Source organism: Tasmannia lanceolata, unplaced genomic scaffold, assembly GCF_043159265.1.
Source record: "Tasmannia lanceolata isolate RefF3 unplaced genomic scaffold, GAP_Taslan_0.1 ptg000020l, whole genome shotgun sequence".
Taxonomy (NCBI): Eukaryota; Viridiplantae; Streptophyta; class Magnoliopsida; order Canellales; family Winteraceae; genus Tasmannia; species Tasmannia lanceolata.
Window position 1 is genome coordinate 33927795 of NW_027518697.1, and position 20300 is coordinate 33948094.

A 20300-nucleotide genomic window follows, 5' to 3' on the forward strand; every position below is an offset into this window, starting at 1 on the left:
ACGATTTGTTTCTAAACATGCATTTTTACATGTATTACCATTTGTTGCTAAACATATATTTCTATGCATATTTTATAAAACTTTATAATATTGGATTCGTATAAAAAACCCATTAAAGCCGTGTCGGGTTCATCCCGAAAACGGGAATCCTGCGGGATACACTTGGGACACAAATCCGTGCGTTTCCTATGCGAGTTCATATCCAAACGCCTCGACACACAATTCGGCACACCAAGCCCAAGAGTCCATGCAGCATAGCCTTTGAGGCTCAGAAAAGTTGTTGCATACACCAATTCAATCCTAAAAATGATATTTAAAAGAGATTCCAATAATGATTGAATTGATTAGACCTGAAGCTCTTATTGGAGTCAGAAAATCAAGGCAATAGTTTCCATCTAGTCTTAATCACTCAAACCGGCGGTGTACTGTATCATTCTATCAGCGGTGGACTCGATTCAATTTGCAAACTATAGTTTTATATGCCATTATTGTTTAAATGCTAGTTTATATTGGATGCTGGAATTTCTGTAGGCAATGTGACATGTGTAGTGTTTCAAAATACTGATGCGGGTCAAAACGATGTCGAAGAAAATCCTAGTTGACTCAGCACGATGCAGTCAAGTACTCGGTTGACGCTGCTGAGTACTCGGTTGACGTGGTCATAACTCAGGAGAGTCGATGGATTTTTTATTGACTTTATGGGGCAAAATGCGGCACACCAAGCCGAAGAATTCATGCAACATAGCCATTGAGGCTCAGAAAAGTCGTTGCATACACCAATTCAATCCTAAAAATTATATTTAAAAGAGATTCCAATAATGATTGAATTGATTAGACTTGAAGCTCTTATTGGAGTCTGAAAATATTGTTTCCCTCTAGTCTTAATCACTCAAACTGGCGGTGTACTGTATCATTCTATCAGCGGTGGACTCGATTCAATTTGCAAACTATGGTTTTGTATGCCATTGTTGTTTAAAATGCTAGTTTATATTGGATGCTGGAATTTCTGTAGGCAATGTGACATGTGTAGTGTTTCAAAATACTGATGCTGGTCAAAACGATGTCGAAGAAAACCCTAGTTGACTCAGCACAATGCAGTCAAGTACTCGGTTGACGCTGCTAAGTACTCGGTTGACGTGGTCATAACTCAGGAGAGTCAATGGATTTTTTATTGACTTTATGGGGCAAAATGCGGAACAAAGTGGCAAAACGCGGAACGCAGCCAAAGGAAAAAGGGTGTCGACTCGAAGGAGTCCACGATGATGTGGGGGAGTTTTAAAACTATGGACACGAGTATACTTTGATTCTGATGTAGGCTTTTTATCGTTGCAGTTACTTTTCTTGGTGTTATTAACTGGGGCGACGACTTTTTCCTATGTTCATGAATGTTTAAGGCCTGTTTGGTTTGCAGGAAAGGTCGTTCGACAAGGAAAGGTCATTTGACACATAAAGTCCTTTCCTTTCCACACACAATGTTTTTTTGCTTGGCAGAGACTGTTTATGCAACTGCAGGTTGTAGTTACAGTGGGGCGAATTCAATGTTGAGGAGCTCTGTTTTTTGGTACAAGTAGGATATCAATGTAATCTTGGCTTTTACACTTGGGGGACACCTTGTCCCTAATGATGTAATTCGGTTACATCAATTAAGAAGATTATTATTATTTTTTGAAAGATCGCCAATTTTATTGCAAAAAGGACCGAGATGGTCAAGATACTCAGTTGAGGAAAACAACCCAAAAGAGAAAAATACAAAAATAGGCAAGAGAAAATCATGGAGGTAGAGAGTCAAACAATGGCAATGCCTCTTTCGACATTCCTTCTCTCGCAATCCTATCGGCCACCTCATTTGCCGATCGGCGGACATGCTTAAACTCTAAAGAGAAAGGCTTTATCCAATCGAGCATTTCATCAAAATACCTATCAAATCTCCACAGATGAGGCAATCCCAATTTTTTCTCCAAGGTTTGGAACGCCTCATATACAGAGTAACCTGCCTCAATGTTGTCAAGATAGGTTTCTTTAAGACTTTCAATGTTATATTTACAGCTACAAAATCCCTTCCCTATCGAGTTGCCCAGAGAGAGCACTCCCGGGGAGCTTTCCCGCCTGTGCAAAAAGAAGTTACGCACATTATTCCTCCTCCAAAGAGAAATCCCGACGGAGAGATCTAGGTGGATGAACTTTCTAGTATGCTTCTTTGAAGAAAAACATATCTGAACTCGATGAAGACCCCTGTCCGTTCCAACTTGAAAATGGTCTGAGTTGAGTTTACAAGTTTACAACCTCATGCTTAAAAATTGAGCGATTGATTTTGAGGAATGCTAGTGACCTTTCTCAGTGATGTATTGCATGAGACATGCAGAGTGTGGTTGGGGAAGGTGACAGAACTAATGGTGACATTGAGTCCGGATAACCACCGTCTCCAACTGATAATTAGGTATACTGGTTAAAGAAGGTGGAGGACCTGAAAACTGGTTGAAGTGATGATGTCATAATGACTTCAGCATATGGGCTCATTATTGGTCCTTTTGATCTCAAATTCATAAGCCTTTATCTTTGATGTTTAGAGATTTGAGGTATTCCATTTACATCTTTATCTAGGAGTTCTAAAGTGTGTTAAGTTCTGTTAAAGTATAAAAGATAAATACCGCCTTTCTGCAACAACTTAAGCTTTTGGAGAAGTTGGTTAGTTAACATGGTATTAGAGCCAAAGGTCTCGAGTTCAAACCTCCCGGATAGCAAAAATCCACATGCGATGGTGGGCCGAAAGTGGGACCACATATGCCACGTGTTTGCCAAGTGGGCCACACGTGCGGGGAAGTGTTAAAGTATAAAAGATAAATAACGCCTTTCTCCAATAGCTTAAGCTTTTGGAGAAGTTGGTAAGTTAACAAGTTCTAATTACTGTTTCACTCTTGTTTGGGAGTTTTATTTTCGGATTTGATTTCATTTTTGGCTTGACAAAGGTTCTAATTGATTTTTTTGGTTGGTAAGGTTCTAATTGTCGTTTCCCTCTTCTTAGAAGTTTTAAGTTCTTCATCGAGTTCAACAGTTCTGAAGTGACTAATTTCAGCAGCTGTTTCGAACATGAATTTCTGAATTTTCTTGGCTCTTTTCTGTTGAAGAGTAATACTGCTATATGAACAAGCAGTATTACTGTTCTTTATATTTCCCGCTCTTTGAGCTCATAACTTTGTCACATGTGCTGATGAACTGTTAGTATCTGGAACGAGGGTGTCTGACCTTTGGATGTTATTATTAGAGAAGTCAGGCAGTTAGTTGTAAAATGGTGTTTAGTAGGGTAGAGGATTTTTTCTGTAATATCCTATTTATTAATTGTTAAAAGGTACTATTTCTTTAAGTCTGAAGTTACTACACCTGATAAAACCGACCTTTTAATTTCAAATGGTTATTGGTGCTGCTTTTTTATAACTGTGCATCTCTGCTGCGCTAAGTTGTATATTTCACTTCGTTTCGGCTGAAACGGGCCGAAATTTCGGTTTCGGACTGGAAACCTGAACGAAATCCAATCGGAATTCGTTCCGTTCCGGATTTCGTTCCGTTTCGGCCCGTTTTGGTCCGTTTCGACCGAAATTGTCTAAAAGGCGGAATTTTTAAAAAAAATTACGGGAATGCCATTATAGCCATTGGGACTGTTTTGGGATCATTCTACCCTCATTTTATGATTGTTTATGACCGTTTTATAGCCGTTGGAAGGGTATTTTCCGTTTTTTCACATCCACAAGCATTCACACCGCTATATATACCCCATTAACCATTGTTTTTCCACTCTTCTCTTACAAACTTCATTTACACACTTTCCCACCAACTAAGATCTATTGAACTCTAATCTTCTTTTAAGCTCTTCAAGCTTCTCTGATTTTCTGACAATTTCTGATTTTTTTGCATTTTTTCATATTTTTAACTACTTAAAAAAAATTCCCTCTGGAAAGCAGAAAGAAAAGTTTCGCAACCGAAACGTGGAACGAAACGTCTAAAACACCGAAGTGTTCCATTCCAGTCGCCAAAACGAAACGGCGAACGAAACGGATTTTACAACTTAGTGTTGCGTGTAGTTTGATATCAAATTGAAGGATTTTACAGTTGAACCTTCTATTTTTAATTCCGGGTTTTGAATAATCAATTTCTCGCATTTTTAAAATTGTTCTTGTGGAGTTATTTCCATTTAAAGAATGTATCAAGCAGCTGTGTATGCATAAATGTCAGATATGTTTAGGCCCTGTTTGGATTGCATGAATTTTTTGGAAAAGTTTGGAACGGAAAAATATTTCTAAAATGTCCTACTTTTGTTACACACAAAAAAGGATAATTGGAACCAACCCTATTCAATTTTTATTTAGAGGGGCCTTCAATTATGATGATATCACTCTAAATTAACCATAATCACCTCATTTCCATCTAAATTGTTGAAAGAAAATATTTCCCCAAGAAAAAAATTTCCATCAGAAATGTTTTTCTTGCAATCCATGCAGACCTTTAGTTTTCTTTCAGTAGATTGATTCTCCACTCCTTGAACAGGTCGATGACAAATTGTATATCTACCTGGAATATGTATCTGGTGGTTCCATCCATAAGCTTCTTCAAGAGTACGGGCAATTCGGGGAGCTGGCAATTCGCAGCTACACCCAACAAATCCTTTCGGGCCTCGCATATTTGCATGCTAAGAATACTGTGCATAGGTGGGTGTACTTCCAATTTTATTCTCATTTCGAATTATTAGGTTGGATTCAGTAATTCCAAGCATTTGATAGTAACCCCTTTCACGTCGTTCTTGTATGATTTTCCTGTTTCTAGACACTCTTCATACTTGTCATTAAACCATATTTCCTCTTCAGGGACATCAAAGGTGCAAATATCCTTGTAGACCCCGTTGGCCGTGTTAAGTTGGCAGATTTTGGGATGGCAAAGCACGTAAGATTTTCATTTGCTATTTATATGTGTGACATGTGGGTAATACATTAGTCTCTTTAGAGTTATATTGATGCGTGCTTTAGAACACAACTTTTTTCCCTCCGTTATTTTTTTATGGGAGTATGTGTTAGAAAACATCTCATATAACTCATTTGGAGGAACCCTAGTTGAGTATTATTTTAGCTTGTATAACTTGATGTGTTAGATAAATCTTCTTTTCCTCTCCGTTGTATTTTTAGTTTTTGGGTCGGGCTGAAATATCTTTTTTGTATTCCCAGTACATGTCTTACCTACTTTCAAGAGGTCACTAAATTTGGTACCTATTTTTTGATGATGACTAGAGTTGTTATTATTTGAAGCAAAAGTAAAGAGGGTTTTAGCTGATCTCTCAACAAAGAGAGTAACAAAAGGAAAAACAGAAAATAAATTACAGTGGAGATACCCTCTCCCACCCAAAGGGCCTCTAGGAGAGCAACAAAAGGAAAAGGAGAACAAATAAACTACAGTGGAGATACCCTTTTCCGCCCAAAGGGCCTCTAAGAGAGCAACAAAAGGAAAAACGGAAAAAATAAATTACAGTAGAGATAGCCTCTCCCACCCAAATGGCCTCTTTCTGCCCCCTCTCTAGCCAAACCATAATCGATGTCATTGGCACATCAAGAGATATGCGAATATATTCTATTGACTCAATAAATACAAAAAATCTGCGATAGGAATTAATAAAGTGCTCAAGGCCTGTGCACTTATCAGAAGCCCAAGCTATAACATTAGCCGAATGACCCTCCCCTTTAAAATCTATCTGGATTGACAGTAAATACCTTAAAACCTTCATGCGAAGCCTGGATTTCTGCTTCACATGAATTTTCTACACAGATTAGACCTGGAAAAGCCTAAATGATAGAGCATTGACTGTCTTTAATCACATGAAGTACCAACAAAATTCAACTGTAATGCGTCAGTTGGATTAACCACCTCTACCCAAGTAAGAGATCATCCATTGAATGATATAGGATTTAATTCTACATGTGATTAAGCCATGTGGACAATCTTTGGCTTTGAAATTGTTCTTTTGCATCCAAATACTCCATAATATTATCAAAGGGGAAATTTTCCAATGAGTTTTTTATCTTTCTAACCAATAAAAGGATAGTACCGATTGGAAAATTTTCCAGCTTCTCTATAGGTGATGCACTAATTATCTAGCCTTGTTATTATTCATCATGTCTCAAGTATTGATGTTGTTGTCAATAACATTCCAACAAAAGCCTCCACACAAAGGAATTTGGATCGGCCAAACCAATGGGAGGTTTAGATTTGGATCATCGATTCGAGTCAAGAAAGCAAGGAAGGATAGCAAGTAGAAGCTACCCATAGAGTCATGAATCCAATATCATTGCTTCTAAAAGGGGGAAATTTAAGTTATCCCCCTAGTTTTAAAACTACCCTGCGTCATCGTGGACTGCCCTGAGTCGACTCCATTTTACCTTGGCCGCGTTCCGCGTTTTTCCCTAAAGTCAATAAAGACTCCATTGACTCTGCGTAGTTATGACCGCATCTACCGATTACGCAACCGTGTCAACCGAGTACTTGACGATATCGTGCCGAGTCAACTAGGATTTTCTTTAACTCCGTTCCGCACCACACCCGCATTTTTAAACATTTATCCAACCTACTGGGAGATCAAAGGGCATGCCCATTTCCCCATCTTTCAACTTTCATCTAAATGACCAATCCCAATAATCTTGTTTCACACTTGATGATATTAATTTGAGATTCGTGCTTCCTTGTTAGATGCAAAATCATATCATGAAGAAAACAATAGTGAGAGTGTAGAATCATCCAACCATTGAACCTTTTTTTTAAATTGACATTTATTATTCCAAAAAGTTCCAAATAAGGGACAAGTTGTCTCCTAACAGGCTACAACAGTACCACTCCATACATACAGTAGAATTAGCTTACATATCCATTATATGATACCCATCCCCATTCCCAGTTACATTACCCAATACCCTAACTTGTATCAGAAACAACAAAAGTACCATATTTGTGGGCCCCACCAAATCATGATACGTGTCTGCCATGCCACACAAACTTATCCACCTCATCCCAGCTGGCGATTTCGATTTTCAAAAATCCCGCTCGAAGACCTAGAGCTATGGTGCACCCATAACCGTGCACGATAGCCATTTATTCTATCGTACACCAGGTCATCTTCTTCGGCTGCATTTTCAGAGAGAGACGGTAGTCTTCTCCGGCAGCTCTCCCCGCCGGCCACCAGCTTCTCCTACACGATCACCACCTCCAGTATCTCCTACATCTCTTCCACAAAAGCCACCCATCTCCACCTCTGAAACCCAGCCACCACCACCATCTTCTTCAAGATCTAAACCCACCTCCACCACAACCCATTTTCTTCATCCCATTCCTCCATTTTCAGATCAATAACCCATCTTCACCACCCGATCTCCTACGGACTTCATCTCGCACCAACACCGAACCCCGTCAGACCCCCATTAAGTCCGGCCTCATTGGTCTCCCGACGACCTCCACGGCCTCCAGATCCGGCCTCCACGGCCTCATCCAACCATTGACCTTTCCAACCAAATATGATTTTCTCAACTTATTCTAAAACTAAATCTGGCATCCAAAATAATTTGTCCTTTGCAATACAAACTAATTTCGAAGCTTACAAACCATTGCCACTGATATTTAATAAAATTGACTCATTCCGACCAGGACCATATTTATCCCTAATGACATTCACTTGTTGTGACAATGGCACTCTTCACTTTATTAAACACTTTCCCTTTTTGGTTGATAGCTTTCTTCAACAAGGTGTTATGGGTCACTTAAATACATGCGTACTTGTGCACTCTAAATATTTGTATTTTCTCTTTATAATAGTTTCTTGATTTTGTTTATCTCAACACATGCTTCAATTTTTCAGATTACTGGGCAATCATGTCCACTATCATTCAAGGGAAGCCCTTACTGGATGGCGCCTGAGGTTGGAATATTTTATTGCCACAGCCTTTATTTTCTGTTCATAACATAACTTCCAGTTGCATTTTTCTCATCCATAGACCATTCAGGTCATAAAAAACTCAAATGGCTGTAATCTTGCTGTGGATATTTGGAGTCTTGGATGCACTGTTTTGGAAATGGCTACAACAAAACCACCATGGAGCCAGTATGAAGGGGTCAGTTTTTCAAATATTAGATATGGGCGACTTAGCTTTTTAATTTATATTCTATTATAGATTGATTTGAAATCTCATTGTTTCTTGCATGTCTGAAATGCATATATTTCTTATTGCCTCATCATAATTGCATACTTGTTTTACTAAATTTTTCTGAGCCGCCTTGTTGGGTTTTTTTTTTGTTTTTTTGAATGGCTCTTGTTGGTTTATCATATTGATGTGTTTCATGTTTGAGCCAAAGGTTGCTGCCATGTTTAAGATTGGGAATAGTAAAGAACTTCCAGCAATTCCTGATCATCTCTCAGATGAAGGCAAGGATTTTGTAAAGCAGTGTTTGCAACGCAATCCCATACATCGTCCTATGGCTGCTCAGCTTTTGGACCACCCTTTCGTGAAAAATGCAGCGCCGTTGGAAAGACCCATTCCTGGCTCCGAGTATCTAGAACTCCTTTCTGGAGCTACAAATGGAATTAGATCCACGGTATGGAATTTCCTTTTTTTTTATAAATTTTATCCACGGGATAGTCTATTTTCTTCTCGTGGTTAGTTTTATCATTCTGTTTTCTTATGCTACCCATGTTATATTGTGTTGTGAAAGTTGTTGGATCTGCTAAGCTGATTGGCTTGTGGCGACTATTAAGTTGCATATATTTGTCAACTCTTTTATTGGTTATTTCAATATTGAAGTTCATTTTCATGGTAACTGTTAAAATAGCTAGGTACTGTGCATGTTTGCTTGATTTACTTGTCTGGTCATATGTCACAAATATCCCGGACATTTTCAAAATATCGTGGTTTTATCGCGACATTTTGATAAAACAAAAAAAAAACTGAAAAAATTGTGATATTTTAAAAAAATACAGTGATGTTTTCATTTTTACCATTTACTGTGAAAAAAATACCCTGGGAGATATGGTGGGAGGAAAAAAAACCTTTGTTTGGTTGCTTGAACTGTTGGGTAGAAAAAAATTCTTCTCAAGCTTATTTTTGGTTCCTGAGTTTATTTTGGTTCCTGGGGTTATCTTGGGATGGGATGAAAAGGCAATCATTACAAAAGTGGGATTAAAAAATTCACCCCACAAGTAATCATTACAAGAGTGGGATTAAAATAAACCTAGTGCTAAAAGGCAACCAAACATGGGATGGGACCAAAATTTAACTTACTCTCCCACAAAACTCCCAGGCACAAAAAAAACCGGCAACCAAACAGAGCATTAGAGTGGAGGTATTTTGTTGGATTCCGATGGCTAGCAAGATCTCACATGTTTGATACTTCAAAGAACAAAAGTTTGGGTTAACCATATTTTCAGTCATTTGCAAGTTGACTAGGCGTGCTTTGGGACTAGATCCGTTGACGCTTCGGTATGAAAAGGATGTTCTTGGATAGTTACTGATCTCTTTGGTGAACCAACAGATGGGCCCTTTGGTGTAAAGCAACAATTTTTTTGGAAAATTTTCCTTTTTGCAGTTCATTAGAGATTATAGAATGAAATTAATAAGAGGAAGTTTAGGAGAAAATAAGCCCTTTTGGAATGCGAAATTGGATAGAGCTCAATCGTATTTTTCCCGTATCTCACAAGGACTTTTGGACATGATGCAAGATCTTCAACTTATTGGAAGCAGATTTTCAGAGGCCATTATAGAGTGGATGGTGATGCATTGGGATGGATTCTGTTGCCTCCTTGACTAAATCCTTGAAACTTAACAGTGATGCTGACTCTCTTGGAACCTATTCCTCTCCAGTATTGGGGTTTCTTGAGGATGGAGAAGAGAAGTGGTAAAAAAAATTTGCTAGGTGTTTGGATTTAAGATTCCAATGAAATGAATGCTCTGGTACTCTTATTTCCTCATCTTTATTTGCAAATAGGTGGAAAATTGTCCGTGGAAGGTGCTTCTTCGAATGTTATTGCTTTAACTAAATCATGCAAATGGCTCTGCTCAGGAACAATGGAAATTGGCTAGCACCATTAGGGAGATATGGGATCTTTTCAGGGCTATCCGTCCCACTCTGTATCACTCGCTTCGCTCTGCTAATGGAGAAGCCGATACTCTTGCCAAAGGTGGGGTGGACAAGTCAGAAATGGAGGTATCTGAAAGAATGGAACTCCTAAGGTCTTGTCTTATCGGTAGAATGAAATCTGAAAAATGGCAGTTACAAGAAGTGTGGGAATGGGCCAAATGGTTTTGGAATCTCCCCAACGTACCAGAACCGTTCTCTATAGGTTCACGTGAGGTTCTTTTTGGGTTTGAATCTGAATCTCAGGCTGAATCGATCTTCAAAAGAGGAGCGCATGCATATGGGAGTTTCTTAACATCTCCTGGCTCTTGGCATCCTACGCTTCAAACTGGAGCTAAAGCAATTTGGATCCGCTTCTATGGGATCCCGCTCCATGCGTGGGCATCCTCAACTGTGGAAGCATTGGGGGGGCTATTCGGGGCGGTAATGGAGACAAAAATGGACGGTAAAGGTGATTTTTTCAATGAATATGCGGTGGCGAAGGTGCACACGTCTGAATGGAGATTTCTCCGTTCTTATGTTCGATTGAAGGTTGAATCTCGGTGGTACACAATAGGAGTGGTGGGTGAACACTCTGAGGCATCCCACACCGGTTGGTGGAGAAGATAATATTAGGCCAAGACAAACAATGGAGAATGACAGGAAGAACTGGATAAGTGAGAATCGCGATCTGGGAGAAGATGAAAGATCGGAGAACAGAGACATTGGAAATTTTCTCCATTCGGATGGACAAAGGAAGAAGATAATGGATCTGCCGTTCATTGTTGAAGATCAACAATCGAACGGTCAATCTGAGCTACGGACTCACACGTGGCAGATGGAACGTGATAGAAAAGGCAAAGCAATAGTCGTTGATCAGACCATTCAAAGGAACGATCAAAATCCTACCGCTTATTCAAATTTCAAATTAAAGGGACCCCTGGCAGAAAATTCGATGGCGGTAGAAGCCCCTCTCAAACGTGGCATTACATGGGTGGATGACAGTGACATGAGGATAAGGTCTGGAGTATTGCCAGCTATGGGGTTACGTGGCCTCCCACCTGTGCCGTCTAGTAGAAGCTACTCTGGAGAAGCCGACAAAAATCAACGTGAGTCATTAAAAGAGGCAGTGACACGTGGTAGAAACCAAAATGCTACAAGGGTACGTGTTAAAGCCATTAGTGAAGATAACCATCGAGATCTGTCCTTTAGAATCAATAGAGGACCACATGTTGGTGTGAATCCATTTGGGGGTAACGGATGGTACTCAAAGATGGGTGCATGACCGACAGATGGAAAGAATGCCTTATTCCTATTGGAGAACGGAGAGAGAAGAAAGGATGCCTAGGTCTTTTCATCGTTTCAGAAAAAATGTTAAGATTAAAGGTGTCGGCCTCCGTGGAGGAGGAAAAAAGGAGAAGGGCATGGAATTTTTAGTCAAGGATAAACTTAGGAATGTGATAAACGATCTTTGGACGGAAATCTCGTAGTCTGCCGGAATATAGAAAACCCTAAAGCGAAGAAAATCCGTCAAGTCCCCTTCAAAAGAAGAGATCGTCCAGGAATTCCTCAAATTGAAATCAAGAAGACGTAAGAAGGAAGAATTGGCAGATGCTTCTGAAGGATCAAGGAAAATTCTTGAGGAAAGTGAAATTGCAAAATCGATGGAGGATCGAGGTCATGAACAAAATTCAAGGACTGATGACGATCCGGGTAAGAAGAAAATCCTCTGAACAAAATTATTGGAGATGAAGGCGAAGAATACGTGGAGGAAAAAGGGACTCCGGTGACGGCCATCGAAATTGATTTGTTGAAGGTAGAGCTTCAAGGAAAAATTAATGAAGCCTACTCTAGAGCTCCTGATTCTGATGAGTCAATTGTAGAAGCAACAATCTCTGAGCGTGAAGCTATGGGGATTTTGGGCAATGATCTGGTATTTCTCATCATGAAAATGAAGCTGAAACCTGGCGTATTATGGAGGATGCTGACAAGTGTGAAGATTGAAGAAAGGAAACAAAGAAAAAGTTGAGAAGGGGAACTAGGGAGGTTTGAGCCCTACTATGAATTTCGGATTGGGATTGGGATTGGGAAATCTGTTAATATGAAGATTGGAATATGGAACATAAGGGGTCTTGGGACGGAGAATAAATGCATAGCGGTGAAGGATATAATTCAAAGCCGGAAGCTTGATTTCATGGCTATTGTGGAATGAAAAATCATTGGGGGTGAATGATGCGATAATCAACAAAATCTGGGGTAGAAACCAAAGGCAGTGGGTGGCGATTGCATCGGCGGGGGGAATAATAGCGATTTGGAGAAGCAACCGTTTAAACACGGAGGAGGTAAGCATTACGTTTTACAATATCCATTATGTTTACATCAAACGAGTGGACTGAAAGATGGAAGATCACAATCGTGTACGGGCCAGCAAAAGCAAGGGAGAAAGGAGCTTTGTGAACTGAATTAATGGAAGAAGGGATCAATGGTCGGGACCGTGGATTGTAGGGGGAGATTTTAACATGATAAGATTTCCATCTGAGAAAAATATGCAGGGGAGAATCAATATCAGCATGAGAAAATTTTCTAATTTCATCTAGCAGGGACAACTTATTGATCTGCCGTAGAAGGGTCGAGATTCACTTGGTCAAACAATCGTGATAATCTCGTAATGAGCAGGTTGGATAGAATACTTATTTCGAAAGAATGGGAAGAGGCTTTCTTGGTTATATACCAACGAACATTACCTAAACCTACCTAGGACCATAACCCTCTCCTCCTAGAATTGTCAAACTACTCTGGGGAACCCAAACCTTTTAGATTCGATAGGAGCCTATGTGAAATTCAGGGGTTTGATGAGAAAATCAAATCGTGGTGGAACGAAATCTCGGTTGAGGGGTGGAAGGGCTTCATTTTATGTAGGAAGCTTAAAGCACTGAAGCTGAAAATTAAGGATTGGCAAAGAAGGGCGGATGAAACAAAGCGATGTAGAAAGGAGGAGATTATATCTTCTTTACAGAAACTGGAATTAAAAGAAGAAGCCGGTAGGCTACAAACTGCTCAGAAAATGGAAAGATTACAGCTAATAGAGGAATTTGAAGAAATTCTACGAAGGGACGAAATTCAATGGCGATTAAAGTCCCGCGCCCTGTGGCTCAAAGAAGGTGACTGCAACTCAAAATTCTTCCACAGGACTGCAAGTTTTCGGAGACGTACAAATGCTATTAATTGCTTACGGGAGGAAGATGTTCTAGTAGAAGACAAGGAAGAGATTAAGAACATGGTAATCTCTTACTTTTCTAGTCTATATCACAAAGAATATCATTGGAGACCTAAAATGGATGGATTGGCGTTCAGATCTCTAAGTCAGTCAGAAGCAACTCAGCTCGAAAGACCGTTCACTGAAGAGGAAGTCCAAGGCGCAGTATTCTTGATCGAGAAAAGACAGAGCACCTGCGCCTGATGGGTTTCCGATGGCTTTTTTCCAGAATTACTGGGAAATCATCAAAGATGACATCATGGCTTTTGTACGGGAATTTTATGAGCGTGGTGTAATGAATTCAGAGGCTAATACGACCTTTCTCTCCCTTATTCCAAAGAAGAGTGGGGTAATTGGTCTGAAGGAGTTCCGCCCGATAAGCTTAATAAACAGTGTCTGTAAGATTATCTCCAAAATTCTTGCAAGACGGATTAAATTGGTGATGGGGAGCCTCATTTCAAATTTTCAAGGTGCTTTTGTGGAGAAAAGACAGATATTAGATGGCGTACTAATTGCAAATGAAGTCATTGATTCAGTAAAGCGAAATGGTCAGAGGGGTTTGGTCCTAAAGATAGATGTTGAGAAAGCTTATGGCCACATCGATTGGGAGGTATTGGAATACATACAAGACAGAATGGGATTTGGCACAAGGTGGAAGAAGTGGATCAAAGCATGCTTATCAACTGCTTCCTTTTCTGTCTTAATTAATGGCACAGCTGAAGGCTTCTTCAAAAGCAATAGAGGCTTGAGACAGGGTGATCCACTATCACCTTATCTATTTATAATGGTGGCTGAGTCACTAAGTCTGATAATTTCCAAAGGCCAAGCGATGGGATATTTAAGAGGTCTAAAACCGAGCAGTAACTCTGAAGCCGTTAGCCATCTTCAGTTCGCTGATGATAACTTGGTTCTAATTGAAGAAGAGATGGCTTCAGTAAGAAATATATAGAGAATCTTTAGGTGGTTCGAAGTTGTAACTGGGCTGAAAATAAACTTCTACAAAAGTATGATGGCGGGGATAAATGTCCAACAGGAGATTGTCAAGGGGTATGCGGAGATTATTGGATGCGATGAAAGCACATTTCCAATGACATATTTGGGGCTACCACTTGGATTCGGTATCCTTAAGCCTGAACAATGGGACCCGGTGGTCGAAAGAATTGAGAGCAAATTGGCAATGTGGAAGTCAAAATATATATCCTTTGGGGGGAGAATCACATTAATCAAAGCCACGATCGCGAACATGCCTGTCTATTATATGTCCTTATTCAAAATCCCAAGCAAAGCTGCACAAATAATAGAGAAGTTGCAGAGAGACTTTCTGTGGGAAGGACATGGAAACTCAAAGAAACTCAAGCACCTAATGAACTGGAATAAGGTCTCGAACCTAAAAAAATATGGAGGGCTGGGGATTGGTAGAGTAAAATTGAGAAACAAATCACTTTTAGGTAAGTGGTTATGGTGCTTTGGGGAAGATAAAAAGGCTCAGTGGCATAGTGTAATTGGAGACAAGTATGGAAGACTAGGTGAAGAATGGGAGGCGAGAAATCCAGGGACTGGGAAAGGCTCGGGGGTATGGAAATCAATATGCTCGGTTAGAGAGGATTTCGATCCAGTGGTAAGATTCAGGGTGGGAGAGGGAGATGAAATCAGATTCTGGCTGGACCTTTGGGTGGGGATACAATGTTGAAGGACAGTTTCCCGAACCTATTTTTGCTTGCAGTAAATCGTGGATCAATGGTGTCGGAGTACATGAAGAGGAGTGTGGTGGATGGTGAGACCCTTTGGGATGTCAGATTACGGCGAAATCTGAAGGATGTAGAAATTAACCAATTTATTGCATTACTTGAGCTATTGAATTCCAATACTGTGCATTAAAGGATAAAGATGAAAGGATTTGGACTCCTGACACCCAAGGTGATTTCTCCGCAAAATCATTCTTCTCTGCTTTAAATAATGGTGACAAACCAGCCTCCCGGCAAGCGCGGATATGGACATTCAAATCACCTCCTCGAATATTGGCATTCGCGGGGACGGTTGTCCATAAAAGGATTAAAACCTGTGATAGGTTAAAGAGAAGATCCTTCAGATTGGCTAGTCAATGTATCCTATGCAAGCAGTCAGAGGAAACATTAGATCATCTATTAATCCATTGTCCCTTCTCGTTGAAAATATGGAATAGGATGCTTAAGACTTTTGGAGTGACGTGGGTCTTCCAGAAATCAATATCGAAGATACTATTGAATTGGTCGGGGGCTTATTTGGAGATCTAGGGCAATTAATGTGGAATTTATTGCCTCTTGCCATAATATGGAACGTGTGGAAGGAATGAAATAATCGAATATTTGTCGAGAAGGCTAAAAATGTGGAGCGGGTGCTCACTGAAGTAAAAGATAGAACTGATATCATGGGTCAAAAGCCGTAGAATCGTCACTTGCGGAAATGGGGAGATTCTCCGGAATTGGAATGCGATTATTTGGGATAGGAAAATTAGAGTTAAACAAACCCCAAAATGGGAACCGCCGCCATCGGGATGGTTAAAGCTTACCTTTGACGGCAGCACTCTTGGAAACCCGGGGAAAGCTGGTATTGGCAGTGTGGTGAGGAATTCGAATGGTGAAGTGCTGATGAAATACCTTGGGCCAGTTGGAATTTGCGATGCCAATGAGGCTGAAGTTAGGGCCTTACTTTTTCGGCCTCAAATGGTGCTATCGAAATGTGTCAAAGCCACTCATTATCGAGGGGGACTCTTCCAACACCATTGCTTGGGCCCTTAATAATTCCAAAGGGCCATGGAGACTGCAAAACACAATATCAGAAGTTAAGGATCTGGTTAGTGTGATGAATCCTAAAATACTCCACAGAAGGAGAACGGCGAATGAAATGGCGGATGAATTGGCGAAGCAAGGAGTGGTAGCGGAAGCAACGACGGTCAGCGTAGAAGCTATTCATCAACGACGGTCAGCGTAGCACCTATTCATGAGAATTTGGACTCTTAGAATTCATTGTGTCGCTTACATGTATCTTTCCTCACTGTAAGATTCCCGGGCTCCATAATGGGCTCTTTGTATCCGGGGACATCTTGTCCCCCAACTTATGTTGATTTATAAAGTTGTTAATTTTCAAAAAAAAAGAAAAAAAAGAAATGGAGGTGGTTACCAACATAGATGGGCAATGGGTTGGCTAAATTGGGAGGTTGATGTAATGTGTTGGAGAATTGGTCATATTATATGTGAAATCATAGAGTTGATGTTCCGTTTGTGCATGTTGTAAGATATACCAATGAGTTGGTTGCATATCCTTGCTAGAGATGGTGTTTCAGAATCTGATTTAGCCAAAGCGTTGTCCTTGGCCCCTGGTCATCGTTTAACAAAAAAAGGGAAGGGAAGCTGTTAATACTAGGTGCATGAATCTGGCTTCTAGGAAATTCTATATTTTTCTTCTGACATCCTGGGTTATTGAACGTCACATGCTTCATTGCCCTGGTTTTAAATTTGCACTGAAATACCAAAATTTCGTTTCGAATTCCGGATTTCGGCCGGGGCCGAGACCAACAGTACACATTTCGGTGTTGGCCGAAATTTCAGCATTTCGGTAATTTTGGCATTTTTTATTATTATTATTTTTTTGCAATTCCGCTTTTTTTACTGAAATTAGGCCGAAATTTCTGTAAAATTTTTGGATTTAAATGATTTCTTTTTCCTTTTTTACCAATTTCGGCCAAAATTTCGGTATTTCGGCAAAAATTTGGTTTCGGCTATATGTCCGAAACTGAAATTTTAAACCTTGTTCATTGCTTGTATACAATATTGCAGTCATCTAATATTATTATTTGATATATTTAGTATGGTAGCAAGCTGTTTGTGATAGGATGAAATAACTTTCAAGTTAACATACTGTGACACTGATTAGACAATTTCATATGACTATTGAAGGTCAAGCCCTTAATATCGTGTTCTGAGGATAAACTTAGTATCTCCGAGAACCAAGAAATAGTTCATAGCACAATCAAGCATGAATAGAACACAGTGCCATGGCTTACACTGCATACAAACTTGTACAGATTAGGCCTGCAGTTTGAGGATTGTTATTACTTTCTTTACCCCTATCTATGTTATGTGATAGTTAAGAGAGAGATTGAAATTGCTAACAGTCCTTTCTTCCACAAAAGAGCATAAATAGAGGCTTCCACTTCACGAGGAAAACTTCCCTGTTAGCTTGTTTACAACCCATATGATCACCAAGTAGCCTAGCTTCTGATGTGATTCCAAATTCTTTATTACATGGTGATCAAGATTGGTGTATCGGTCAAGTGGAATTGAACGTCATTTTCTTTTCTTAGTGTTTATTAATTTCACTTTTTGTCTCATATTATGCTGTGTTTGTTTAGTAAAAAATTGTTTTAGATTTTTTGTAGGCACACTTAAAGAAGTCTGAAATGCAGGCAGGCATGCTTTGTTGCATTCCCTGTTGGGCCTGTGTATCCAGTCTTAACTAGACAAGAGACCAACAAAATTCATCCTGGCTCATTAATTTTGTGCAGAATCTGTTTAGTTCATATCACTGTTTAAAATCCACCCCCTCCCACATCATTGACTCACCTGAGTCGACTCGTTTTTTCCCTTGGCCGAGTTCTCATCTGTGACTGAGTTATGATCGAAAACTCCTTTGACTCATCCGAGTTTATGAGATTTTGACCGCGTCAATCATTGACTCTGCTGGAGTCGATTCTTTTTTTACCATGACTGAGTTCTCATCTGTTTCCATGTTTTTAAACACTGGTTTACATATTTGTTTGCATGAGTTTTTGTGTCTTAGGTGGTGGGTTTGAATGTTCAATCTTTCTGTGATCTTTATCCAGGGTGCTAGACATTCAAGAAATCTTTCCTCCTTGGACATGGAAGGGCTAGCAATTCAGCAGCCTAGAGGGGGAAACACTTATTCATCGTCCAGGTTGGTCTCTCTCTCTCTCTCTCTCTCTCTCTCTCTCTCTCTCTCTCTCTCTCTCTCTCTCTCTCTCATTTAGTAGTGAAAGTTACTAGTTTGCGTCCGTTGGATATCAGGGTCAGAATTCTATATTTCTTTGCCTCTTGTATTTTGCTTTTATGCTTGATTCATTTGTTTTGAACATAATATGAAGTAGATAGTGATCATAGTTTCAGTAACTGTTCATAGGACCTGTGTTTTCACAAAGTCATCTGACCTTCGTGAATTATTTTTTGCTGGTTGTCTTCACCACCTCATTAATTTTCTGAATATCATAACAATGAGTTGTTGACCACCCTAGCCAGGCACATAGGGATAAGATTCAAGCCTATCACCAACTATTACCACCATGCATTAAATTGGATCCTTTTGAATGTGGTGTTCTGATTTTCAGTGACAGTCATATGCCAAGGAACAACATATCTTGTCCAGTTTCTCCTATTGGAAGCCCTCTTCTGCATCCAAGATCTCCACAATATGCGAATGGAAGGATGTCCCCTTCTCCTATATCCAGTCCTAGAACTACCTCTGGCTCGTCCACACCTCTTACCGGCAGTAATGGCGCCATCCCATTTCATCACCTAAAGCAATCAGCCTACCTACATGAAGGCTTTGGAAGCATGCCAAGGTCTCCCAACAGTCACTACACCAATGGCTCAACCTATCATGACCCCAATCCCAAACTCTTTCGAGCGATTCAACCAGGTTCGCATGCCTTCCGGGAACTAGTGGCATCTGAAAATGAAATTTTTGGAAAGCCATTTGGAAGGGTAGTCCATGGGGACCCACGGGAAGTGTATGATGGTCAATCAGTGTTGGCAGATCGTGTCTCTCAGCAGCTCTTGAGGGATCATGTGAAGTCGAACCCATCACTTGACCTTAGCCCTGGATCTCCGACTATTGGCCGTGTCAATGGTTTCTGATATCACACGAGCTGGCCCTTGGAGCAGGCTTTTGATCATATGGGATTATTCTTTTGATTTTGGCGCAGTTGGGTTATCATCGTGTTACTGGCTAAGAAAGCCCATTTGTACAATAATGACCCAAAGTAGAAAACTGTGGAATAAAGTTGGATCATTGGAAGCTGAAGTAGCTGAAGGGACATGGTTCTCACCTAGGGCATCGGCGTGCAAGTCCTCCATAGGTAGGGACCACACTTTCGTTACTCATTTCCCCTTTGATCATTAGGATGGTTAGTATTTCTGGCAGATTGAGTTTCTCTGTGAAGCGACTGAAACCATCTGAAGCAGTTCTGTGTTTCAAGGGCAATTCTGTTGAGTTATGAATTTCATTTGGATTTCTGACAGTTTGTGAGGAACTGGGGATGTTTCTCTTTACTAATTTTATCCGAAAATTAGCTCACCAGCCAAAACACTTTGATAGCTTGAAATATGGTACTACTAAGCGAAGGCTTAGTACAGAAGAGAGAAAAAACTAAGTTGAAAAGGATGGTAGGGTCTGGACCTTTATTTTTTTGGTCTGAGGCCATTGTACAGATGTTGGGAACTGGATTCAGGTCCAGCTCTTCGATGGTTCACCGAGTCTTTTGCTTGATTTGTCAATACATTGCTACGTTGGCTCGGGTTTTAACTGTTGTTGTAGACTGTTCCACCTAATTTATTGTTGTATGTAACGTCATTTCTGCAGGAAATTGAAGAAATCTAATTCCGGTCTTTTTGCCCCCCATCTTGAATTCTGTTTCCTTTCTTCTAGCTGTAGTAATTTAATTTGATCACAGTAAAATAGTTTGTTAATTTCATTTCTTTTGTGTCAAGTGCTGTTCATGAGGGGAACATCTCATAATTGTATTATGTGGCCGATTAAAAACTATATCCTACAGGCCATATTTGGCTGGCATGAAATTTTTTCTTTCCAAGGAATTTTAGTTTATCAAGTGGTGGGAGAGGGCTAGGGAAGGTGGGGAGGA

The 20300-nt window shown here is 40.1% G+C and overlaps 1 protein-coding gene across 3 annotated transcripts in view; it reads left to right on the forward strand.

Annotated features, from left to right (window-relative positions):
• Nucleotides 1-20057, forward strand: part of LOC143854594 (mitogen-activated protein kinase kinase kinase YODA-like) — a 54233-nt gene extending 34176 nt beyond the window's left edge. For 2 of the 3 annotated variants that reach the window (XM_077364635.1, XM_077364636.1), the window contains exons 6-12: nt 4540-4700; nt 4857-4932; nt 7883-7942; nt 8019-8135; nt 8377-8616; nt 18249-18340; nt 18768-20057. In XM_077364635.1, the coding sequence (XP_077220750.1) occupies nt 4540-4700; nt 4857-4932; nt 7883-7942; nt 8019-8135; nt 8377-8616; nt 18249-18340; nt 18768-19296 (1275 nt within the window). In that variant the 3' untranslated portion in view covers nt 19297-20057. The remainder of the gene's footprint in view (nt 1-4539; nt 4701-4856; nt 4933-7882; nt 7943-8018; nt 8136-8376; nt 8617-18248; nt 18341-18767) is intronic. The other variant, XM_077364637.1, reaches the window with a different exon arrangement.
• Nucleotides 20058-20300: the final 243 nt, after the last annotated feature.